Source organism: Pelophylax lessonae (assembly GCF_965119305.1).
Source record: "Pelophylax lessonae genome assembly, chromosome: 2".
Lineage (NCBI taxonomy): Eukaryota > Metazoa > Chordata > Amphibia > Anura > Ranidae > Pelophylax > Pelophylax lessonae.
In genome coordinates, this window is record NC_138769.1 from 567,367,085 (window position 1) to 567,394,463 (window position 27,379).

General features: G+C 45.3%; 1 protein-coding gene across 1 annotated transcript in view; it reads right to left on the reverse strand.

Annotated features, from left to right (window-relative positions):
* Positions 1 to 24,233: 24,233 nt before the first annotated feature.
* Positions 24,234 to 27,379, reverse strand: part of LOC309546088 (retinol dehydrogenase 16-like) — a 45,338-nt gene continuing 42,192 nt past the window's right edge. Inside the window, exons 4-5 of the mRNA XM_082245601.1 lie at positions 26,516 to 26,679; positions 24,234 to 24,537 (exon numbers count right to left, since the gene is read on the reverse strand). Of these exons, the coding sequence (XP_082101727.1) occupies positions 24,329 to 24,537; positions 26,516 to 26,679 (373 nt within the window). The 3' untranslated portion in view covers positions 24,234 to 24,328. The remainder of the gene's footprint in view (positions 24,538 to 26,515; positions 26,680 to 27,379) is intronic.

Sequence of the window (27,379 nt, forward strand, 5' to 3'; positions counted from 1 at the left end):
AATGTGGGGGAGCTGAGGGCTAGAATGTGGGGGAGCTGAGGGCTGGAATGTGGGGAAGTTGAGGGCTGGTATGTGGGGGGAGCTGAGGGCTGGAATATGGGGGAGCTGAGGACTGGAATTTGGGCGGACTGAGGACTGGAATGTGGGGGCGGGGGGGGGGGGGGACTGAGGACTGGAATGTGGGGGAGCTGAGGACTGGAATGTGGGGGAGCTGAGGACTGAAATGTGGGGGAGCAGGGGGCTGGAATGTGGGGGAAGCTGAGGACTGGAATGTGGGGAGAGTTGAGGACTGGAATGTGGGGGAGCTGAGGACTGGAATGTGGGGAGCTGAGGACTGGGATGTGGGGGGGGGGGTAGCTGAGGACTGGAATGTGGGAAACTGAGAACTTGAATGTGAGGGGAGCTGAGAACCAGAATGTTGGGGGAGCTGAGAACTAGAATTTGAGGGGAGCTGAGGACCGGAATGTGGGGGGGGGGGCTGAGAACTGGAATGTGGAGGGGGAGCTGAGGACAGTAATGTGGAGGGGATGATGTAAATAGGGGCAGAGGACATTCATGTTAATGGGGGTTGATGTCAAGGATGTGTGAGAACACTACTGTCAAAGTGGTGGAGGGAGATGATTTAAAGGGGGAGCTAAGGATGCTGATGTAAGAATGTGTTAAGATCTGTTTATGTGCATTAGGTGCACACGCAAAAAACACAGAGAAAGAAGTCCTTGACCCTCTTTTTCAAAATTGCGCTGTACCAAGCCGCATGGTTCTGCAGCAACATGCTGTTTGGCCCACGTGAAAATGCGTGACAGTACCGACATGCTATTCGGACCTCTGCTAGAGGAAAATTTTACTGTATGTCCATGCTCATGCGAGTGCTTTTTGCAACTCCCGGCGCACAACTATATATAGCAAATCTTCTAATTCATGTCAATGCATGGCTGTAAGCAGAGGCGGCTTTAGGCTTTGTGAGGCCTAAGGCAAAACTTGGATATGAGGCCCCACTCACGCCCATAATGGGAAAAATAATTCAAGCGATAAAAATTAACTATAAAAAATTGCATATATTAAGATCCTTAACCTTTGTACTATGAATTCACAGTTTCTAGAATTTTCTCTAACCAATTCTTCTTTACTCAAAGCTCATTAAACATTGGGTATGTATGTATGTATGTATATATATATATATATATATATATATATATATATTGTGACGGTATGCGAGGTGAGATAGTAGATAATCGCTATATTTCACCTCGCATACGTTCTGTGGTGAGAGACTGAACCGGAATCCGGCCTGGGTTTTTCCAGCCTCTGTGACAGGCTAGGTGTCGGTCCAGACATCGTAAGTTACCTGAGTCCATGCTCAGGTGGACTTTAAATTAACAGGAAAAGAGCACAGAAATGCTCTGGCCTGAGACTCAGAAGGGGATCTAAGAGAGGAGCTCTGTTTGGACTTTAAAAGGTTTGCTTCGCAATATGTTTTGTCGGTGATGGGGACCAGCCCCACACTGTATAGTGAGGAAAATTCCTGTATAGTTTAGCGCCAGGCGGCAAGGATTTATTTTACTGTTTTGTTGTTTGTTTCATATTGGCAAACCTCTGCTGAATAAAGCTGGCAACCCATCAGACTTTTAAGAAACTACCTGTATGCTGACCTTATTTTGCTGGAAAAGCTGATCCCTGTGAGCTAATCTCCCACACGTGGTGGACTCAGCGGGCCATTTCTAAAGATGGAGGAAATGTTAAAGGCCCTGCTACAGGCCAATGCAGCTCAGCGAGAAACAAACCGCCAAATCGCAGAGGCCACTAGAGCACAACAGGAGGCTACTGTAGCACAACTGGCAGCACAACAGGAGGCTACTGCAGCACAACTGGCAGCACAACAGGAGGTTGCTGCAGCACAACAGGCAGCACAACAGGAGGTTGCTGCAGCACAACAGGCAGCACAACAGGAGGTTGCTGCAGCACAACAGGCAGCCCAGCAGGAGATGAACTGGCAGTTTGCAGAGGCTCTGCTGGAGTTAAAGAAAGAATTTGCATCTCCTGTGCCAGCTGAACCAAAATTGGTACGTGCCTCGTACCACCTGCAAAAGATGACACCGGCCGATGATGTGGAAGCATACCTGGCGACTTTTGAGAGGGTCGTTGTCCGTGAAGGTTAGCCAAACGAACAGTGGGCGGGTCTGTTAGCCCCATTTCTGACAGGAGAACCGAAAAAAGCGTATTTTGACCTGGACCCAGATAAGGCCCAGGACTATGAGACTCTGAAAATGGAGATACTCGCGCGCTTGGGTGTCACCATGACAGTCCGGGCCCAGCGTGTGCATCAGTGGACCTATTCCAGCAGCAAGCTGTCCCGTTCTCAAATGTTTGACCTGGTGTCAGGATTTGAACCTGTGACCAGCCACATCCCAGGCGGTAGCCCTGCTTACTAGGCTACCGTCCTCTCTGGACATTCCTCCCTGAAGCCTATTATTTCCTTAGTCTTGCCAAGCCTTGCTCATCACCCTTGATTCCCCACACCCGGTACTTCCCTATATAAGTCCAGCCCCTTGTACTCCAGCTTGCTGATTATTGAGCTCCTGAGCCTTGATCAAGCTACTCCTCACCGGCTGCTCTTATCTACTACCACAAATCCAACGCTGACCAGGAATTGACTACAGACTACTCTTCTGCTTTGTCCCTACCTACTGAACTGCTACCTCTGTTGCCGATCCGGATTGTCTGACCACGCTTACTGCTGCCCGCCCCGACCTTTGGCTCAACTGACTTCTCTCTGGTTATCCCTTGTCTGCTCCTCTGCCTTCGGACCGAACCTGCACTCTGCCTGGCTGGGTGATCCTGAGGACCACGTCCTGGTGTTAGCTTGCAGCGCAGTCTATCCCCACCATCTGGGGCTCTAGTGAAAACCAGCTAGCACTTAGTTTCCGCACCTCAGGTGAACCCGTGTCCTCATCAGAGTACTACGCGGTGTCCATCCGGTATCCAGCACCTACTACCTGCCTGCGGTCTTTGCCACTGGGCTCCACTCCTACCTCCGGCCAGCAGTCCTCTGACTCAGGTGAGCCTGTACGATTGTTACACCTGGTCCACCTCACCAAAAAGTGGTTGCAACCAGAGACCTTGACGGGTCCCCAGATCGTGGAGCGTGTGGTAATGGACCAGTACCTGCTTGCGCTCCCTGCTGCTCTGAGGAAGTGGGTCTGACAGGGGGACCCCAAAACTGCAACCCAATTGGTGGACCTAGTGGAGAGGTACAGTGCTACTGAGGACTTGGTGAACCCGTCTACGCCCCACTTCAGTGTGTCTAGGGGTGCAAGATCGCCCAGCGGTTCTGGTAAGACTGTTCCAGGGTTCAAGTGCATGGGGAAACTAGATAAGACTGTTATTACAGCTAATGAGACTGTTGGTCCTAGGCCTGGAGACTGGCCAAAAAAGCCAGGAAGGTCTTTGGGACCGCTAAGAGGACTGGGGATAGAGCACATACAGTGTTTCTGCTGCCATGCATTTGGGCATATTGCTGCAAACTGTCCTATAAATGATGAACCTATGCAATGCGATTTTGCTTATAGGAAAAGACTCATATCTTTGTTTGCACAGGTCGCATATACTGCTTTATGTCAGAGTCGCATTGAAAAGCAAATGTGTGTTATTGCAGTGGATGGAAAGCTGCTCACAGCCCTGCTAGACTCTGGAAGTGTAGTGACCCTAGTCAGAAGAGATTGTGTAAATCCCACAAAATTACACCCCAGCACTATCGGGGTCATTTGCATCCATGGGGACACTCGGGACTACCAGACAGCAGTGGTTGAGGTTGATACCCCTTGGGGCAGTGTGACCCATTCAGTGGGGGTGGTGCCTTCGCTACTTCATGAAGCTTTAGTGGGGAGGGATTTCCCCCATTTTTGGAGGTTGTGGGGGAACAAGGGGAGGCTGGTGGAGAGAGCTCCCCCTGCTCCGGAAGCACAGGAACTCTCACCAGACCCTTTTTGGGAAAAATGAAGGAAACCCTGTTGGGGGAATCGAGGGAGCTGGAGATCCTCTTCCTTTCCCTGTCATGGCTGGGGAGCCGGAGGACCTGGAAGCTAGCTTCCAGCCAGAGGGTAATGAACAGGAGGACATTTCTGGACCTGACAATGAGAATAACCAGAATGTAGTACCCGACTTACAAGTCAGGAGAGAGGATTTCTGTACCGAGCAATTACGAGATGTCACCCTCCTTAGAGCCAGAGAAAACGCTAAGATGGTGGATGGGGAACCAGTAGATCCTCACTGGGGGGTGTCTTTTCCCTACATGGCCATTAAAAACAATTTACTGTATCAGGTGATAAAACGTGGAGAGGATGAGGTTGAACAGCTGCTGGTTCCCAAACCCTTCCACACGTTGGTCCTAGACCTGGCCCATGGTCATGTAATGGGGGGACATCTCGGTATTGAAAAGACCAGGGAGAGAATCACCCAGAGATTTTTCTGGCCCGGGTTGCATGCAGATGTCAGGGGGTACTGTGAATTATGCCCTGAGTGCCAAATGTCGGCATCATCGCCCCATTTTCGCAGTCCCCTGGTCCCTCTACCAATCATCAAGGTTCCTTTTGAGAGGATTGGCATGGACCTGGTGGGGCCGGTAGTGAAGTCTGCCCGGGGTCACCAGCATATTCTGGTAATCCTAGACTATGCGACACGCTATCCTGAGGCCATACCCTTGCGTAACACTTCCGCTAAGGCTATCGCCAAGGAGTTAGTCCAGGTGTTTAGTCGAGTGGGAATCCCAAAAGAGATCTTAACCGATCAGGGCACCCCATTTATGTCCAGGGTTACCAAGGAACTGTGTAGATTATATAAAATCTCCCATCTCCGTACCTCTGTCTACCACCCCCAAACAGATGGTTTGGTTCGAAAGATTTAATAAAACCTTGAAAAGTATGCTAAAAAAGGTGGTTGACAAAGGTGGGAGAAATTGGGATTTTTTGCTCCCATATCTTATGTTTTCCATACGAGAGGTTCCGCAAGCATCCACAGGCTATTTTCCCTTTGAGCTCTTGTATGGTAGACATCACAGGGGGCTGCTGGATGTTGCCAAAGAAACACGGGAAGGTGAGGCCACCCCATATAGAAGCGTCATAGAGCATATCTCCCTGATGCAAGATAGAATCGCTGCTGTCCTGCCACTGGTACGAGAACATATGGAGCGAGTGCAGGAGGCCCAGAGGAGGGTCTATGATCGGGGTGCCAGAGTCCGTACTTTCAGCCCCGGGGACAGAGTGTTGGTACTGGTTCCCATGGTTGAAAGTAAGTTTCTAGCCAAGTGGCAGGGTCCCTTTGAAATTATCGAGAGGATAGGAGAGGTCAACTATAAAGTCTACGAACCAGGGAAAAGGAAACCACAACAAATTTATCATGTGAATCTCTTAAAGCCCTGGAAGGACAGAGAGACTTTATTGGCTGCATTTCCGGCCCCAGCAGACCAGGTGTCGGTGACACCTGACGTCCCCATAACAGATTCCCTGTCGGTGGCACAACAAAATGATGTTAGGGGGTTTGTGTACAAAAATAGAGACTTTTTCTCCCCCTTACCTGGACTGACCAATGTGATCCAACATGATATAGTGACGGAACCAGGGGTTCGCGTAAATTTAAAGCCATATAGAATCCCAGAGGCCAGACGAGCGGCAGTGGCAAAGGAAATAAAAAATATGTTAGAGTTGGATGTAATAGAAGAGTCCCACAGTGAGTGGTCGAGCCCCATAGTATTGGTCCCAAAACCTGATGGCACTATCAGATTTTGTAACGATTTTAGGAAACTCAACAATGTATCCAAGTTCGATGCATACCCGATGCCTTGGGTTGACGAACTCGTGGACAGGTTGGGACAGGCCCGCTACATAACAACCCTAGATCTAACAAAAGGCTATTGGCAAATACCCCTAACTGAATCAGTCAAAGAGAAGACTGCCTTTTCCACTCCTGAGGGCTCGTTTCAATACAAGCGGATCCCTTTCGGTCTGCATGGGGCCCCTGCATCCTTCCAGAGAATGATGGACAAAACTTTGAGACCACATCGCTCATACGCAGCTGCTTATTTGGACGATGTGGTCATCCATAGCCTTGATTGGGACTCACATCTGCCCCGAGTACTGTAAGATTCTGGTACCTTTGGTACCCTTATTGCCCATTTTCCTTTTCATATTGCGTCCCACCTTTTTAGTTAGGTGGAACGCATATACCTTTAAGCCGTATGACATCATCACTGAGCGCCGCTCTGAGCGGCTATTTCAATCGCCGGCTTTCTCTCTCAGGTTGTTCGTTCAAACCGCATGCTTACAAGCCTTGTCTTATGCTGCCGGAGCCTCCAGCTATTCTCTTTACCTGGAACAGACCGGAACCTCGATACTGATCCCGTATCTCGCTACCGGATCACTCCCTCACTACCGGACCCCTCTACTTACTAACCTTACTAGTGATAAGTACCCTACAGGGGATTCCTCCATAACTAACTTACACTATCTACTTCTGCACATTAAGGACTGTTACTATCTATGCATTACTAATACTATCATCTGCACTGTTACATAGATTGCTAGCTCTTGAGTCTACTACCATCTATCCTTGCACTGGGTTAGTCTCTCCTGTATATCATCTGCTGTCCTTACTACCTATTACCATACATGATTACTAACCTATCTGCGTCTACTACTCTCCTGAACATTACTATCAAGTGCTTATCATTGCTATCACTGCTCACACCTGTCCCTTCAGCACATCACCTCTATACTGTCATATACATCCTATCACTCCAGGAACATCTTATTGAGTGTGTGTATATCTGTATGCTGAAGCAGGCGGGTCCACAGTGATGAGTCTGGAGAGTTGGATCTGGTAATTCAACACATCTCTACATGACTACTGAGTGGACATTCTGCAGCTGCAAATCCAGCTTACTATAAAAACGCAGGAGCGTTACAGATTGAACGAACCTAAAAAATGGATTCAGCAGAATTACCCACTCAAGTGATACAATTAACACAAAAAGTAAATGCATTAATACTTGCTCTTACTGAAGTAAAAGATGAAAATCAGACTCTGAGACAGCAGATAACCCGTCTTTCACAGCTTACTGCTGCTCAGCCCCCTGAACCTAAAATAAACCCTCCTCTAGTGTTTACAGGTGATCGGAAAAAATTTAGTGAATTCAAAAACGCATGTCAATTGCTTTTTTTGCTAAAACCTCGTACTTACCCTACTGATCAAATTAAAGTCTGTACCACTATCTCATATTTAACGGGTGATCCATGGGCCTGGGCAGACTCTCTCTTTGAGAAAGATGATCCTCTTCTCAACTCCTATCCCTTATTTCTAGCGGAACTCGCTAGCTTATATGAAGACCCCAATAGGCAGAGTACTGCTGATACCCAATTGAGGGCTTTAAAACAAGGAAGGAGACCTGTAGAAGACTTTGTAGCAGAGTTCAAAAGATGGTCCCTTGATTCAGGGTGGAATGATACATCTCTGCGATCTCAGTTCATTCTCGGGTTGTCAGAAGCCGTTAAAGACGAGCTCGCCCGAGCGGATTTACCTGGCACTTTAGATGCCTTAATACAACTTAGTATCAACATTGACAGGCGACTGCGAGAAAGAAAGGCTGAGAAAATGGGAATGCCATTGTCCAATCCTTCTCGGATTTCGGCCGTTGACCCTACTCCTATGGAGGTAGGAACCATACGCCCACCTTTATCGACCACTGAACGAGCCAGGAGAAGATCCAGAAATCTCTGCATGTACTGCGCATCCCCGGATCATTTGATAAGCGTCTGTCCCCTTGTCCGCAAAAAAGAGGGTGAGTGTTCACATGTCTTACTAGGGGGATTAACGACTTCCTTTTCTAATCCCTACCTCTTTGTTCATTTGACATTGCAGTGGGACCAGACTAGGATCACCACCAAGGCTATGATCGACACAGGATCTTGTGGGAACTATATCGATACACGTTTTGTTACTTTAAATAAAATACCTATTATTTCAAAACCTAAACCTGTCTCTGTTAGTTTCATTAACGGTATTCCGTTATCTTCTGGTCCAATCACCAATCAGACACAAGCACTCCTTGTCACTGCTAACGAGTCTCATATGGAGACCACCACTTTTGATGTACTACCTTCACCACATTTTCCCATTATTTTGGGACTTCCCTGGTTACACATACATCAACCAACCATAGATTGGAAAATACGGACTCTAACCTTCCCTTCTCACTATTGCGAGATCACGTGTAACCTCCCATCTTATGGAAACATCCTGTCTGTGGTGTCAGATGAGATTACACCACTATGCTATCAGGATCTGTCCGAAGTCTTCCTTGAGAAAAATGCTCAAGTGTTGCCTCTTAGGGACTATGATTGTTCTATCGATCTACTCCGTAATAGCAAATTGCCTTTCAGCCATGTTTATCCTCTTTCACAGGATGAACTTTCTCATCTCAAGGAATACTTGGATGAGAATTTGGCGAAAGGGTTCATCAGACCCTCTACTTCTTCCACAGCTGCAGGACTTTTCTTTGTCCGCAATAAGGATTCAAGTATTAGGCCTATTATTGACTATAGGCAACTAAATACCATTACGATAAAGGATCGTTATCCTTTACCGCTCATTCCTGAACTCATTGAACAAGTGCGTGGGGCTACTTACTTTTCTAAATTGGACCTAAAAGGGGCATACAACCTAATCCGAATCCGTGACGGAGATGACTGGAAGACAGCATTCAGAACCAGATACGGATTATTCGAATATCTTGTGATGCCTTTCGGGTTGTGTAATGCTCCCGCAGCTTTTCAAAGATTCATAAATGACATCTTCAGAGACTTACTTGATGTCTGTGTTGTGGTATATCTGGACGATATACTTATCTATTCTCGATCTTTGTCTGAACATATAAAACATGTAAGACTTGTGTTATCCAGATTACTCGCACACAACCTATACGTGAAATTAAAAAAATGCCTATTTCATAAAGAAGAAATACTATTCCTAGGATACATCATATCTAAAACCGGAATCAAGATGGATATGAGCAAGATATCGTGTATTCTGGATTGGCCTATACCAACAACTCGTAAGGCATTACAGCGATTCCTCGGATTTTCAAACTTCTATAGCAAGTTCATCAAGAACTTCTCTGCTATTGTGAGACCTCTCACACAACTTACAAGTATAAAGAAACCATTCAAATGGTCAGAAGAAGCAAATGGAGCTTTCCGCTTGTTAAAATCAAGCTTTACTTCTGCTCCCATACTACGCCATCGGGACCCATCCCTCCAATATATACTGGAGGTAGATGCGTCAAACATGGCAGTAGGAGCAGTTCTCTCCCAACGACCAACAAATACTTCACCACTCCACCCAGTTGCTTTTTTCTCTAAATCACTAAGCAGCCCAGAGGTGAATTACCCAGTGGGTGAAAAAGAGTTGCTTGCCATAAAACTGGCACTAGAGAATTGGCGACATTTATTTGAAGGTACCCGATTACCAATACTCATATATACAGATCATAAAAATCTTCAATACCTTCAAAATAACAAAACTCTTTCCCACCGGCAGGTACGATGGTCATTATTCTTCCTAAGATTCAACTTCCTAGTGACCTACACACCTGCAGACAAAAACAAAAAAGCGGATGCGCTATCACGATTAACCGAAGATAACTGCGCTGAAGTTCCTTCTATTCCTATAATACCCTATGAACGTATTATTGGTGTTGTTCGTTCCCTGAAGGAAGAGATTTTGCACAGTATAGGATTGGATTCACCTCCACCACAACTAACTACTGATGCAGAAGGCTTCCTCTACTACAACGACAAACTCTACATACCCCCTACTATGCGCACCAAGATCTTGGAATTGTCACATGATGTGCCTATGGCAGGACATATGGGTATGACTAAGACCCTTAATTTGCTTACCAGGCAGTTTTGGTGGCCTGATATGAAGACGTCTGTACAAAAATTTGTTTCTTCATGTGACATCTGTGCAAGGTCCAAAATTGACACTACAAAACCATCTGGTCTACTCTGCAGTCTACCAATACCCCAGGTTCCATGGGAAGTTGTGTCCTTAGACTTTATAGTAGAACTACCACCTTCCAAAGGATTTAATACCATTCTAGTGTCAGTGGACCATCTGACAAAGATGGCACACTTCATTTCTATTCGCAGACTACCTTCATCTAAGCAAACAGCGGAATTACTAATGAAACATGTGTTTAAGTTACATGGAATTCCAAAGACTCTTTTATCCGACCGTGGTTCACAGTTCATCTCCAAGTTTTGGCAAGCTCTATGTCACATACTACGGATTGAGCGAAAGCTCACTTCTCCTTACCACCCTCAGACCAACAGACAGACTGAAAGAGTCAACCAGTGCATTGAACAATATCTACGTTGCTACACCTCATACCTACAGGATGATTGGGTGGATCTCCTCCCTCTGGCGGAATTTGCTTATAACAACGCAACCCACAGTACTACTAAGCAAAGTCCGTTCTACTTAAACTATGGGTTTCATCCCACACTTCTTCCACCACGCATCCTACCATCAAGTAACCCAGTAGCCTCGGATTATCTTACCCAAATAAAAGACTCTCTGGGTTTACTTAATACCACCATCTCACATGCTCACAGTCAACAAAAAAGGTACTACGACCTTCGTAGAAGACCTTCTCCTCAATATGCTATTGGGGACCTCGTTTGGCTATCGACGAAAAATTTAAGGTTAAAGATCCCTAGCAAAAAGCTTGGACCTTTATTTCTGGGACCCTTCCCAATTAAGAAACTCATTGGAAAAGCTGCAGTACAACTCACTTTACCGGCAGATCTCAGAATACATCCCATCTTTCATGTGTCGCTACTGAAACCACATGTTCCTAACCAAGGAATAAGGCCTACCATTTTGCCTCCACCTCCAATACAAGTTGAAGGCGGAGAAGAATTTGAGATTAGGGAGATTTTGGATTCTCGTATCCACAGAGGAAGACTCCAATATCTCATAAGATGGAAGAACTATGGACCCCAAGACGACACCTGGTTGGATACTTCTGATGTTCACGCACCTAGGCTTATACGAAGGTTTCACTCTAAATACCTGGAGAAACCAGTGCTATAGGCCTTCCGGAGCCGGCCTTAAGGGGAGGGTACTGTAAGATTCTGGTACCTTTGGTACCCTTATTGCCTATTTTCCTTTTCATATTGCGTCCCACCTTTTTAGTTAGGTGGAACGCATATACCTTTAAGCCGTATGACATCATCACTGAGCGCCGCTCTGAGCGGCTATTTCAATCGCCGGCTTTCTCTCTCAGGTTGTTCGTTCAAACCGCATGCTTACAAGCCTTGTCTTATGCTGCCGGAGCCTCCAGCTATTCTCTTTACCTGGAACAGACCGGAACCTCGATACTGATCCCGTATCTCGCTACCGGATCACTCCCTCACTACCGGACCCCTCTACTTACTAACCTTACTAGTGATAAGTACCCCACAGCGGATTCCTCCATAACTAACTTACACTATCTACTTCTGCACATTAAGGACTGTTACTATCTATGCATTACTAATACTATCATCTGCACTGTTACATAGATTGCTAGCTCTTGAGTCTACTACCATCTTGTAATGTTCCGGTACCTTTGGTACCCTAAATTACACTTTCCACAAGTGTATGCGCCCTACCATTTACTTTTGGAAAGGTGCGCATACACCTTTAAGACTGGAGCTGTCATCACTCAGCGCCGGACTAGATGGCTATTTAAGGCGTCGGTTCTCACTCACATGTGTTCGTTCAAACACCCTTATCTGGATCCTAACCTTGCTTGAAGCTTCCATGCTTGCAAGCTTACTTCGGTGACGGAACCTCGCTGCGCTGATCCCTGTATCCCGCTACTGGATCATCCGCCTCTCCTGAACCACCCTTCGGCTGTATCGCTAATAGTGCTAAGTACCCCGCAGGGGAATTCTCTATAAACTTATACTAAGCTTACACTATCTAGCTCTGCATAGTGGAGACTGTTTATCACATCTGCATAAACTAGATTGCTAGCTCTTGAGACTACTGCTACTTTTCTGCACTGGGTCGATCTCTTTTGTATGTCCACCTGCTATTCTATCATCTGCTATCATACAACATTGCTAAACCTTCCTGCATCCATCTGCTACTGTCTCACCTTCAAGTGTCTATCACCTACCACCTCCACTCAACCTATCCCTCAACCTTCATCATTGTGTTACCACATGCATAAAGTCACTCTAAGAACCAGCTTGCTAATTGTGTGTATTTACTGGCTGAAATAAGACCTTCCACACGTGATGAGTCATTGAGGTTGGGAATGGTATCTCAGCATATCTCTTACATGGCTACTGACGTGGAACTATTTCTGCAGCTGAAAATCCACACCATATAAAAACGCAGGAGCGTTACACATCTATCCTTGCACTGGGTTAGTCTCTCCTGTATATCATCTGCTGTCCTTACTACCTATTACCATACATGATTACTAACCTATCTGCATCCTACCTATTACCGTCCACTACTCTCCTGAACATTACTATCAAGTGCTTATCATTGCTATCACTGCTCACACCTGTCCCTTCAGCACATCACCTCTATACTGTCATATACATCCTATCACTCCAGGAACATCTTATTGAGTGTGTGTATATCTGTATGCTGAAGCAGGCGGGTCCACAGTGATGAGTCTGGAGAGTTGGATCTGGTAATTCAACACATCTCTACATGACTACTGAGTGGAGATTCTGCAGCTGCAAATCCAGCTTACTATAAAAACGCAGGAGCGTTACAAGTACAAGCAGTGGTAAATTCCCTTAGGGAAGCAGGTCTCACGGCCAACCCAAAAAAGTGTGCCATAGGCCTGGAGGAGGCCAAATACCTTGGGTATGTTATTGGTCGGGGACTGGTCAAGCCTCAGACCAATAAGATTGAGGCAATTCAAAAGTGGCCCCAACCGGTAAACAAAAAACAAGTTCGGCCTTCCTAGGCATTACGGGGTATTACCGGCGGTTTATACCTAACTTTGCCACCATTGCCGCCCCTCTGACTGACCTAACGAAGGGTAGAGGGTCGGTCATGGTCAAATGGAATCCTGAAGCAGAGGAGGCGTTTCAGAGGTTAAAGCAGGCCCTTTGTGTACTGCCGGTGCTGGTGACTCCGGACTTCACAAAGAAGTTTGTGGTACAGAGTGATGCCTCCGAGGTGGGCCTAGGTGCTGTACTATCCCAGAACAGAGATGGTGAGGAGCACCCGGTTGTATACCTGAGCCGAAAGCTAAACAAGCATGAAAAAAACTATGCTATTGTTGAGAAGGAATGTCTTGCTGTTAAGTGGGCTTTGGACTCCCTGAAGTATTACTTGTTGGGGAGGTCGTTTAAGTTGGTCACTGACCATGCTCCCCTAAAGTGGATGTGTGACAACAGGGAGAAAAATGGCCGCATGACAAGATGGTTCCTGGCTCTACAGCCGTTCAAATTTACAGTAGAGCATAGGCCGGGCAAGCTCCAAAACAATGCGGATGCCCTCTCCCGCATGCACTGTATGATTGGGTCGATTGCTCAATTGCCGGCGCTTGAGCAGAGGGGGAGGATATGTGACGGTATGCGAGGTGAGTTAGTAGATAATCGCTATATTTCACCTCGCATACGTTCTGTGGTGAGAGACTGAACCGGAATCCGGCCCGGGTTTTTCCAGCCTCTGTGAAAGGCTTGGTTCCGGTCCAGAGATTGTAAGTTACCTGAGTCCATGCTCAGGTGGACTTTAAATTAACAGGAAAAGAGCACAGAAATGCTCTGGCCTGAGACTCAGAAGGGGATCTGAGAGAGGAGCTCTGTTTGGACTTTAAAAGGTTTGCTTTGCAATATGTTTTGTCGGTGATGGGGACCAGCCCCACACTGTATAGTGAGTAAAATCCCTGTATAGTTTAGCGCCGGACGGCAAGGATTTATTTTACTGTTTTGTTGTTTGTTTCATATTGGCAAACCTCTGCTGAATAAAGCTGGCAACCCACCAGGCTTTTAAGAAACTACCTGCATGCTGACCTTATTTTGCTGGAAAAGGTGATCCCTGTGAGCTAATCTCCCACAATATATATATATATATATATATATATATATATATATATATATATACATGTCTGCTCTTACATCACAGTCCCCAGCATTTCCCTATAGGTCATGATTCCCTGAGTCCCTCCTTACATCAGAGTTCAGTGTCCCCCTTTACGTAAGAGTTTAAGTGTCCTTTAAATTAGATTCCTAGATTCCCCCCAGCATCTCCTCCTTACATCAGAGTCCACAGACTTCCTCTTTACATTAGAGTCCCCCTCTTAAATCAAATTTCACAGAGCCCCCTTTACATCAGAGTCTCCAGAGTTTCCCCCTTACACTGTAAGAGGGAACTCTGAAGACCCTGATATAAGAGGATTTCTGGGAACCCTGATTTAGGGGGAATGTTGGGGACTCTGAAGTAAGGAGAATTCTGGGAACCCTGATTTGAGGGGGAAAGCTGGGGACTCTGATGTAAAAGGGAACTCTGTGGTCACCAAAGCTCCCCCTTGCATCAGAGTTTCCAGAAACCCCCTTACACTGAGGAATCCTCAGTCCCCCACAGAGGGCACTGTAAATTCCAGTATAGTGCACTGCCATTCCTCCCTGAGGAATGGAAGCCTGCTATGCTTGGACTTGTACTGCTCTCTGTAGGGGACTGAGGAACTACTGCCTGCTATGCTAAGACTTGTAGTGCCCTCTGTGGGGACTAAGGCATGGCAGTCTGCTATTCTGGAACTTGTAGTGCCCTCTGTGAGGGACTGAGGATTCCTCTGTCCTCCACATTCTAGGGCACTATAAGTCCCAGCATAGTGGGCTGTCATTCCTCAGTCCCTCACAGCTGGGGGGGGGGGGGGGAAACAACAGAGTTAAACATCTAAGGGTCCTTTCACACGGACGTTCAGTTTTCTTCTTCAGTTCAGTCACTGTAAAAACGGACACGGATGTCAATTCTTGTATCCGCCGACGTCCGTTTTTGCATCCGCCGACGTCCGTTTTTGCATCCGCCGACGTCCGTTTTGCATCCGCCGATGTCCGTTTTGCGTCCGCCGACGTCCGTTTTTTGTCCGCCGATGTCCGTTTTTCGTCCGCTGATATCCTTTTTTTCTCATTGCTATACATTTTCCATCCGTTTTTCTTCCGTTTTTCATCCTTTTTTTTTTTTTTCATCCTTTTTTATTATTTCCCAAGTCCCTTTGCACTTCCCCAGCATGCATTGGGTTTCCCATGCTGCTTTGTGGTCACAGTGAAAGACACAGTGTTTTTCCTGTGTGTTCTTGCGTCTTTCCTAGCAAAACAAGCAATGGCCCCTTCCAGATTTTGGGATGAGGTGACATGCTCCATGCTCATGTGTTACGTGAGGAGAGTGGAGAGCCGGAGGAGGAAGACATTTCTGAGAAAACGTTGCATCTATTGGTTGCATCCCATGATGCTGAAGAGGCCCTCTGAGGGATTTTTTTTCTCTACACTTCGCCGATTTGAGACGTTATCCAGTTAAATTTTTTAATTTCACTAGGATGTCTGTAACCACCTTTGATTTCCTCCTGGATAAATTGTTAACACGTCTTCAGCGAATGGACACGAATATGAGACGCTGTGTGCCTCCAGCGGAGCGTCTTCTAGTCACGCTCAGGTAAGTCAGCTGCTGTTGTCATGCTAATGTAAAGAGTCCCCCAACTCACCTGTTGCTATAATTTTAACCACTTCCCTACCGTGCACTTTACCCCCCTTCCTGCCCAGCCCAATTTTCAACTTTCAGCGCTCTCACACTTTGAATGACAATTGCACGGTCAAATAGAGCTTTCTTTTGGTGGTATTTAATCATCTCTGCTTTTTTTATGTCTTAAAAAAAGGAAAAAAAAAAAAAATTTTTTTATTTTCTGCGAGTAATATTGAATAATTTGAATATTGAACAAGGAGCATTTTATAATTTTTTTTTATTAAAACATGAATATTTCTTCTCTCCACCTTGCTGTTTTTCTTGCAGGCATTTATCGGTAATTTTTTGAGGCAGGCATGACTTTTTTGGGATTAGTGTCTGGGGGGGGGGGGGGGTCTAAAAAGTGTCTCTGTGAAGTTTCAGCTCTGTAGCATGTCCAAAACCCCCAAAAATTATAATTTTTCTTATAATTTGTATTAGAACATTAATACGGCTTCTCTCCAACTGGCATTTATCGGGTATTTTTTGTGGCAAGCATGATTTTGTTTGGATTTTTGACCCCCCACACACTAAATCCAAAAAATGTCATGCCTGCCTCAAAAAATGACCGATAAATGCCTGCAAGAAAAACAGTAAGGTGGAGAGAAGCCGTATTCGTGTTAAAATAAAAATTATAAGAAAAATGATAATTTTTTGGGGGTTCTGGACATGCAACAGAGATGAAACTTCACAGGTACACTTGTTAGACCCCCTAGACACTAAATCCAAAAATTGTCATGCCTGCCTCAAAAAATGACCGATAAATGCCTGCAAGAAAAACAGCAAGGGGGAGAGAAGCCATATTCATGTAAATGATAATTTTTTGGGGGTTCTGGACATGCTACAGAGATGAAACTTCACAGGGACACTTGTTAGACCCCCTAGACACTAAATCCAAAAAATATCATGCCTGCCTCAAAAAATGACCGATAAATGCCTGCAAGAAAAACAGCAAGGTGGAGTGAAGCTGTATTCATGTAAATGAGAATTTTTTGGGGGTTCTGGACATGCTACAGAGATGAAACTTCACAGGGACACTTGTTAGACCCCCTAGACACTAAATCCAAAAAATGTCATGCCTGCCTCAAAAAATGACCGATAAATGCCTGCAAGAAAAACAGTAAGGTGGAGAGAAGCCGTATTCATGTTAGAATAAAAATTATAAGAAAAATGATAATTTTTTGGGGGTTCTGGACATGCTACAGAGATGAAACTTCACAGGGACACTTTTAAGCCCCCCCCCCAGACACTAATCCAAAAATAAACATGTAATTGCACTTGAAATTTTACTTTTCCATTAATTCTTGTCTATTTTCCTTCTGACTAGGTTTCTTGCATCAGGACAGTCATTTACGTCTTTAAACCATTACTTTTTATTGGGGATCTCCACAATATCAACTATTGTTCATGACACCTGCAAGGCCATATGGGAGGAGCTAAGTCCACTTGCGATGCCTGTCCCTGATGAACATGTGTGGTTGGAAATAGCCGACGGTTTTTTGATGAAGATCCAATTCCCCAACTGCCTTGGAGCTCTTGACGGAAAACATATACGTATTAAAATGCCTCCTGGTTCAGGATCAAGATATTTTAATTATAAAAAATATTTCTCATTAGTGTTGATGGCTATCTGTGATAGTAATTACATTTTATGTGCCCTGAAGGAGAGGTTCCATGGCAGTATGCCCATATTTAATCAGTGTCAAGATTGTCAATTGTTAATTACTTTTCCTTTTGTTCAATAAAAGCATAAAAACACTTTTTCCTCTCTGTAAAATTATTTTTATTTAACATCAAAAACAACACCATAAGTGCAAAAACACCATAAGTGCAAAAACAACACCATAAGTGCAAACATGTATTTCGAACAGACAAAATTTGAGTGCAAGGTGTCTAGCAACACAACATTAACATGTTAAGAGACACAGACATATTATAATAGGTTGACACATTACAGGTCATGATAGTAGGGACTAGGGGAACCGAATTGAGTGGAAGCTTGGGATGAACTAAATGAATGGGCCTGGGAACTGAAAGAGTCAATTGAGCTTGGGGGGTTTGGCTGGCTGCTGGAGGTGTTTGACTGGCTGCTGGAGGGGTTTGGCTGGCAACTGGAGGGGTTTTGCTGGCTGCTGGAGGGGTTTGGCTGGCTAAAAGATGGTAGGTGACTCGGGGGTCCCAAATGTTGGGAGGTTAGGGGTTGTGGGTCTATAATACGGCTGCATTGGATTAGCATGGGGGTATGCCTGATATCCATACCCATGATGGGAAGATGGGTTAGATGTTTGGTGGTACGGCCTGGGTGGTATATTAAAGTCAGGCAGGGGTTCCCCAGCTAGTGCAGACCTTACACACGAAATGGTGACATTGGTGATTATCATTTGTACCTCCATTTTGAGGTTACTTGGGGTCTGTGATAGGTGATGGTAAAGGCTTCTTAGGAAACTGGCATCATAGTTGGTAGGGTCATTAAAGGGATCCATGACGTCACTCCTCCTCATAGTTCTCATGTCCTGCATGAATCCCATCATGTGTCCATTTCTGTTGGGGCCTGCCTTCTTCTTTGGGCCCCTCTAGAGTTTGGTGCTCGAATAGGGCGTACCTGCACAGTAGAGAAATTTTTTGAGAACATTTGTCTTTAACAACATTTCACAATGGGGCTTTTGGTTTGTTAAACTTACGGGCACATGCTGTCTTGGCTCCGTACTCAGAGCTTGCGAGGACGATGGTGCCGATGGAGCTTGTTGGCTCTCATGATCACTTGCTTGATCAGCTATTTCGGCATCAGTCACTTCTTCCTCCTCCTCTTCTGTGTCTGTAAGGTTGGAGCTGGTGCTGTAATAAATGTTGTAAATTTATTTAGACAATACATTGATAAATGTGGGATAATGTTTGAGTCTCTGATATATTACTTTAATTTTGGGAAGATCAATGCAGCTTAGTACTCACGGTCTTAAGTCCATTACGTTTCGGAGAAATCCCAACATCTCAAAGAAGGGGCTCAGTTTCCTATGACTGGCCCCTTCCCCACTCCTGCTCTCCTCAGCCTCCTCGTTGAGCTCCCGTCTATACCGGTCTCTCTGTGACCTCCATCTTGTTATAATTTTTTACCTAGGAAAAGATCATACAATGAACATAATAAAATGACTGACGTGACTGAAAAGTGGACTACAAGTCTCAGCATGCTAATAGTGGAAGATAAGGTACTCCAACTTCACCTATCTGTCTCTATTTGCATACTGAGACTTGTAGTCCACCAAATTGTGACATATAGGTGGACTACAAGTCTCAGCATGCTAATAGTGGAAGAAAAGGTACTCCAACTTCACACTTCACCTATCTGTCTCTATTTGCATACTGAGACTTGTAGTCCACCAAATTGTGACATATAGGTGGACTACAAGTCTCAGCATGCTAATAGTGGACGATAAGATACTCCAACTTCACACTTTACCTATCTGTCTCTATTTGCATACTGAGACTTGTAGTCCACCGGATTGTGACATATAGGTGGACTACAAGTCTCAGCATGCTAATAGTGGACGATAAGGTACTCCAACTTCCCACTTCACCTATCTGTCTCTATTTGCATACTGAGACTTGTAGTCCACCGGATTGTGACATATAGGTGGACTACAAGTCTCAGCATGCTAATAGTGGACGATAAGGTACTCCAACTTCACACTTCACCTATCTGTCTCTATTTGCATACTGAGACTTGTAGTCCACCGGATTGTGACATATAGGTGGACTACAAGTCTCAGCATGCTAATAGTGGAAGAAAAGGTACTCCAACTTCACACTTCACCTATCTGTCTCTATTTGCATACTGAGACTTGTAGTCCACCAAATTGTGACATATAGGTGGACTACAAGTCTCAGCATGCTAATAGTGGACGATAAGGTACTCCAACTTCACACTTCACCTATCTGTCTCTGTTTGCATACTGAGACTTGTAGTCCACCGAATTGTGACATATGGGTGGACTACAAGTCTCAGCATGACAAACCCACCCCCACATCCCCCCAACAGCTATACTTACCACGTAGGCGACGTTGCTTGGAATTCATTCTTGACCAGTTTGGTGTGACTTCAATGAATATTTCATCCCATAGTCGACTTTTCATAATTCGGTCACTGTACTCTGCACAGTTTTTATCCCATAGCCCTGGCCTGGCATGAACCAGCTGGATTAGGGAGACGTGGGAGACGTCTCGAGCCATCTCAGTGGTGGATGACACAAGTTGAGATTAAAGACTGTACTTGCTAAAAGAACTGGGGTGTGGTGTGGATGTCACTTCCTGGACAAATAGACCACTACCTGGGTCAAAGGGTACATGTAAATACTGTATTTTTTGTGGAAAAAAAAAAAAAAAAACAGATCTGAGCGGAGCGGATGTCATCCGCTGACATCCGTTTTTCATCAGTTCCGTTTATTAAACTGATGAAAAAATAGGGTTCTCCTCCATCCGAAAAAACGGACATTAACGGAACGGACAAAAAACGGATGTCAGCGGATGTACATCCGCTAACGTCCGTTAGCCCATTGACATGCATTATGTCCGTTTTTCATCCGCAAACGGATGCGGTGAAAAACGGACATACGGAACGTCTGTGTGAAAGGACCCTAAAGGACAAATCCAACCAAAACTACCAATAATGTACAGAGTCCATATGCTATATAATGTCAAAGCCCCGCTACCCCTCACCTTCCACCTTGGGTGCTGTCATTGTGTAGGGCAAAGGGCTCCAGCTCCACCATGTTTGGTTTTGATGTCAGATATGCAGGACTGGCTCAGCTCCACTCTCTTCCCTGGCAACTGACTCTGGCGTAATGGGAGGCCTCTCTTCCTCCCCCAGCCACCCAGGGGCCCTCTCCTTATCCCCCAGCCACCCAGGAGCCCCTCTCCTTTTCCTCCAGACACCCAGGGGCCCTCTCCTTCTACCCCAGCCAACCAGTGGCCCTCTCCTTCTCCCCCAGCCACCCAGGGTCCCTCTCCTTCTCCCCCAGCCACCCAGGGGCCCTCTCCTTCTCCCTCAGCCACCCAGGGGCCCTCTCCTTTTCCCCTAGCCACCAAGTGGCCCTTTTCTTCTCCCCCAGCCACTCAGGAGCCCTCTCCTTCTCCCCCAGCCACCCAGGGGCCCTCTCCTTTTCCCCCAGCCACCTAGGGGCCCTCTCATTTTCCCCTAGCCAACAAGGGGCCCTCTCCTTCTCCCCCAACCACCCAGGGGCCCTCTCTTTCTCCCTCAGTCACCCAGGGCCCCTCTCCTTTTCCCCTAGTCACCAATGGACCCTCACCTTTTCCCCTAGCCACCCAGGGGCCCTCTCCTTTTCCCCTAGTCACCCAAGGGCTCTCTGCTCCTTATCCTCCAGCCACCCAGGGTCCCTCTTCTTCTCCTCCAGCCACCCAGGGGCCCCCTCTTTCTACCCCAGCTCTCCAGGGGCCCTCTCCTTCTTCCCCAGCCACCCATGGGCCCTCTCCTTCTTCCCCAGCCACCCATGGGCCCTCTCCTTCTCCCCCAGCCACCCAGGGGCCCTCTCCTTCTCCCTCAACCACCCAGGGGCCCGCTCCTTCCTTAGCCACCCAGGGGCCCTATCCTCCCTTAGCCACCCAGGTGCCCTCTCCTTCTCCTTTAGCCACCCAGGTGCCCTCTCCTCTTCCCCTAGCCACCCAGGGGCCCTCTAATTTTCCCCTAGCCACCCAGGGGCCCTCTCCTTTTCCCCTAGCCACCCAGGGACCCTCTCCTTTTTCCCTAGCCACCCAGGGCCCTCTCCCTTTCCCCTAACCACCCAGGGGCCCTCTCCTTTTTCCCTAGCCACCCAGGGGCCCTCTCCCTTTCCCCTACCCACCCAGGGGCCCTCTCCTTTTCCCCTAGCCACCCAGGGGCCCTCTCCTTTTCCCCTAGCCACCCAGGGGCCTTCTCCTTTTCCCCTAGCCACCCATGGACCCTCTCCTTTTCCCCTAACCTCCCAGGGACCCTCTCTTTTTTCCCCTAGCCACCCAGGGACCCTCTCCTCCTCTTCCAGCCACCCTCTCCTCCCACTGCCACCCAGGGCCTTCTTCTTCTCCTCCTCCTCCCCAACCATTTTTGGACTCTTCCAACTTCCCTGGGACTACTCATCCCCTTTGCGTAGTAGACGTAGTAGCCTGCAGAGTGACAAGTTGGGGCCTGGCTACCTGTATGTTCCTGGGCCAGGGCAGAGTTCTCCTCCCAGAGCAACAACTGATGATAGCAGAGTGAGCTGACCGGGCAATCACTTCCTACTGATGCAGGTACACGCCCACCGATTCCTCCACATCTTAGGATTACATGATCAGACGGCCAATCCCCAGGCAGAGAAGGCGGGGTAAGTGTCAGCGGACAACAGACACCTGGCAGCCGCAGTGAAGGGACTGCAGCACACTGCTGCAACTTTTATATCTGAGGATTTAAAACAATCTTTTACTTGGGAGATTTCCCTGACTGCGCCCTTCTAAATGTTGTCGCTCCACCACTGGCCACGAGGCCCCTGTAGGTGCAAGGCCTTAGGCGAACACCTAATTTGCCTAACTAGAGAGCCGCCTATGGCTGTAAGCAGCAGCTGTGGGTCCCAGGAAAATGAATGTGCAACCTCTATATGTTGTATGGCCCCTGTCATTGTTTTCCTATAATGTTTTCTTAAGTTTCTATACTTACTGTTCTCACACATTTTTGAAAAAAGTCTTCTAAAAAGGACAACCAAAGAAACTGCCAATATAGGAATCATATAACCTTCATTCATACAGCTCATGTAACATTGGTGTGATCTGCAAACTGTTGATATAACAGTTATTCTTAGAGCATAAAATAATTGAATATTAAAACGTACCTCATTAAAGTGGTGTTTAACTCCGCTTTTCTTTTTTTTTTATGGGCCCCTGAGTGGTTTATGCCATAATGTGCTAGTATGCATTGCATATTAGCACATAATGGCAAACTTATCTGTCAAACCAGCCCTCTAGTGTTGCGCTGTCAGTGCTCCAGGTGGTCTTGGGCACTTCCATCTTCACCGGATCCTTCTTTTGGGTTTGTACTTCCAGGTGCCATAAGCAAGTGCAGTGATTATGGTCTCAGCTTTGCATGTGCAACTCAGATTAAGTTGCCATTGACAGGCCAGGAGAGGCATTTATGGCAGAAAAGATCATTATGGTCTCTTTGGTTATAAAAACCCTGCCTGTCAGTGTCAAATTTAGACTTTAATACTGCTTTATTGTGAAATTTGTGCATGCTTTTTTTTCTGCACAGATGCTCATTTCTGGATTGAACTTAAACAGATAAGCAGTAAACAGGGGGACAGCAGGGCAAAGTACATGGCTCAGCAGGGCAGAGCACAGGGGTTTAGCAGGGCAGAACACAGGGAGTCAGCAGGACAGAGCTGAGGATGTCAGCAGGACAGTGTACAGGGGGTCAGCAGGGCAGAACACAGGGGTATAGCAGGGCAGAGAACAGGGGTTTAGCAGGACAGAGTACAGGGGTTTAGCAGGACAGAGTACAGGGGTTTAGCAGGACAGAGTACAGGGGTTTAGCAGGACAGAGTACAGGGGTTTAGCAGGACAGAGTACAGGGGTTTAGCAGGACAGAGTACAGGGGGTTAGCAGGACAGAGCACAGGGGGTTAGCAGGACAGAGCACAGGGGGTTAGCAGGACAGAGCACAGGGGGTTAGCAGGACAGAGCACAGGGGTTTAGCAGGGCAGAGCACAGGGGTTTAGCAGGGCAGAGTACAGGGGGTCAGCAGGACAGTGTACAAGGGGTCAGCAGGGCAGAGCACAGAGTGTCAGCAGGACAGAGTACTGGAGTTCAGCAGAGCAGTGTACAGGGGGTTAGCAGAGCATAGCACAAGGGTTCACGAGGGCACAGTACAAAGGGGCAGAAGGGCACAGTACAGGGGGCAGCATGGCACAAAATGGGGTGCAGGAGAGCACAGTACGGAGGAGCAACCGGGTACAGGACAGGGAGGCAGCAGTATTTTGTAACAGCATGATATTACAAGCAGTGGTGAAAAACATATTAGCGAGTTTGACTGGCTATTCCTCATCCTCTATATAACTAAGGGTGTGGCAGGGTCTTTTACCTACATAATTTCATCATAGAAAGCTGAAACATATACAATACATTTGTTCATTAGTCAGTTATGTCACCGATAAGTCCTGTGTATTGGGATTTCCCAACCATTGATAATTTGCATCTGTGCATATCTACTCTTACAGTCTCAGATGGATACTGAAGGCCACTGCTAAATATCCTTATGGATACAGCAACACTGAATCTGTATTGCAAGGAAATACCCATGAGGAGGCACTGAGATGATTCAAGTTTATTTTATTCATAAATGTTATAGATCTTAAGATATACATGTGGAAATGGTATGTATTACAATGTAATGCATGTAGGGTGCAATGCATATATAGATTGATATGGCATCAATAGAAATATGTGATTGATTAAAGAAAAAAATATCTTCAAAAATAAACCATTGCTTTAGAAGGCTGGATGAGCTTTTCTTCATGCTTCATGGTTTCTCATTTAGACAATTCTGGGGAGGAGCCCAGAAAAGAATCTGCCACACACGTGGGAAGATATGACAAGGGTATATAGATCAGTTTGGCATACCAGCCAGCAGAATAACGTGTCCATGGGTGCACTGCAGTTAGGGCATGCTCCATACAATCTGTAACAACTGTGATTTTTGGGTTGGTCATGGAACATATTTTATTAATAAATTCACGATCTGTAAATAAAATAAACACTTAGATTAAATAGAGTGAGTCAAGAGTATCCGGAAAACCTGTCAAAATATCTTATATAGACCAGACATAAGAGGCTTGTATGAGTGACTTGCTAACAACAACAATGGTCATTACTAGGAAGTGTTTACCAAGATGTTCTGATGTGGCCACTGTGAGCTGAAATGCTTTTTTTGTTAATTTGAGTTTTTGCCACTGAGAAGTAGTCCATTCCAGACAAAAACTCTTTCAAGCAAAAGCAGTTTAGAATGAGGATTTTTTTGAGGACAACAGTTCCAGGATGGCCTGTGAAGCACAGATAGGTTTCTGTGTGGGTTGTTGAGAAGGATGGGTAATAATATGCTTCAAAATCCTTTTAATATGTGGACACAACAGCATTATAAATGTTACTATCTGGGAACTGAGGACCTATGTTTTCTGTTCTTATCAGTGAAAAGTGTTTTTGGTTGGGGGGGGGGGGGGGGTGCCACATTACGTACGTTTGGCATAACTTTGAACCATATTTCCCTTTGTCTTTTTCTTCTGCATATCCCTCTCTTTAAAATCTTATGCATAAACCACTGAGTAAAAGTGTAAATTCATTTTTAATAGTATTTATATTCTTAGTCTTATTTTGAGGCCCTTCATATCACATCATATCAGTGGAATGCACTATTTATATAGAGGACAGGGATGGTCTTTGGCCTAAGAATTAAGCACATACAAATTGTTGTTGGTTATTAAAGTGTACCATGCAAAGCATGACATAGTACCTGATTGATTGGTAGGTACTGTCGTAGGTGGGTGTGCCTAAAGGGTATGGTGGTTTGTGACACCTTTTCACATCTTTCAGCGTCAGCATCATTTGCAGTTCTCAGGATTAATTCACATGACATCCCAGGGACACAAAAGAAGTTGGTTGCCAAAGACTTCCCTTTGTGAGATGCTGTAATCATAGGCCTAAAAGAGGTAGCTATATAATGCACAGAATTTGTCACTGACTGCGGGTCTTGCTTTAGATGTCTGAATAGTGAAGTATCTCCACCTAGCCTCCCCTGAGAGGTGATTGCTTTGTCAAATATGGACCTGGCTTGCAACTCCCCATATAGCAAACAGTTGTGCTGCAAGTTTAAATTGACTTGCTAAGCTATTGCTAGACTTGCCAGGCTTCACAAGTTTGTTTTACAATTGCAGCAAGTCTGCATTGCATGTCTCCAGATCAACTTTCTTCGTAAACATTCTGCAAGTCTGCTTCAAGTTCTGGTTTGGTTGCGTTGTGCAATAGTCATCCCACCACAGGGGTCACTGTGGCTGAATTTCATGCTGTAGACTTTCAGAGCTCTTGCTGTAGACTCACCACTGCAACTTTGCTCTTCCTAGAGACTTGCCACTCAAATTTGCTACAAACTGGAAAAGTGTCAACTAGAACTGGTTCTTCGAGTGCTCTGTAAGCATACAACTTGCCAGTAAAAATGTGCAAGTTAACAGACTTACAATTCAACTCTGCCACAAATTTGTGGCAAGTTATCCTTGCTATCTGGGTTAACTCTTCACTTGCATCTACGCTATTACTTTTGTAAGATTTAGCTCTATCCATGCTGTACTCTAAATTCAGACATGACTATAGATAGATTAATTTTTGTGGGCATCATCTGTACATTCTATCATAAGCGCTGCGCAAACTATTGGCGCTATATAAATCCTGTATAATAATAATAATAATAATAATATTTTCCTTCAATGTTTGTGTCCCAACGCTGTGTGTTTTAATTTTTTTTGTTACCTTTGGATGTCATCCATACCTGGCAAATCATACATACAAGACAAAGGTTTTCTGCTTGTGAAGGCCATTTTACTTTCCAGCAGTGTTTTGCATATTCTTCTACTGTATATTACGATCATTCATACAGAAGTAAATATTAATTAATGTTATACAGCTCCCATACAATGAGATTTTAGATTTTATAAATCTTTTTCACCTACATTGTTGATGATATTTTTGCCCATATGCATTTTTCAGGTTCAGAGGCAGTTTTTTCCAAATGTCTGTAACACGGTCATTTATTACTTCTGAAATTAGAATTGATGTTCTAAAGAAATCAGGATTAATGATGGAGACTTTCACTCCAAAAGGCTTGAGCTCCCTCCTAGAAATCATGAATAAAAAAAACACTGAAATGCAGGACATATATTGAATAGATTATGTTTGTCCAAATTCTGTCTGATCTGCTTTCATTATTTCATTATTTAATTAAATTATTTCATAATTTCTTTATTAAGGTGGTCTCTAAAATAATTACATTAAATTAAGTTCATGAAGTAAAATACAGCTTTATATAACACAAACCTTCATGTCCTCTGGGACCTATAATTCACTAATTAAAAAAGAATAGAAAGAGATTGAATAGGAGAATGGGGGTCTTTGTCACAAGACTACATAACGTTCTCAATTAACGATTTAAAACACATTTGGTTTTTTTAAACCTGCTTATGTGATCTCCAAAGATGTCCTTCTTTACCCTTTGAATATATATTTACCTAATGTGGATGGGTAGTTTAAAAATGTCCCTACTGTGTTCTGCTAGGCCTCGGTCCATAAAATATTTTTACATTTGGTTTTGGTTTAAGTATAAGACTTCATCCAGAGAAAACCCATAATGCTTTAATTCCTATTTCCCCTTCTGATTAAAAATTAAAATTATACAATTAGTAGAAAAACAATAATTAAAAACAATACTATATTTTTGTCATGGAAAAATCTTAAAACTGATAAAAATAAAACATATCTGTTGAAGGGAAATTTTGTATGGTGGAATCATTCACTAAGGCTGGCCATGCATGTTCAAT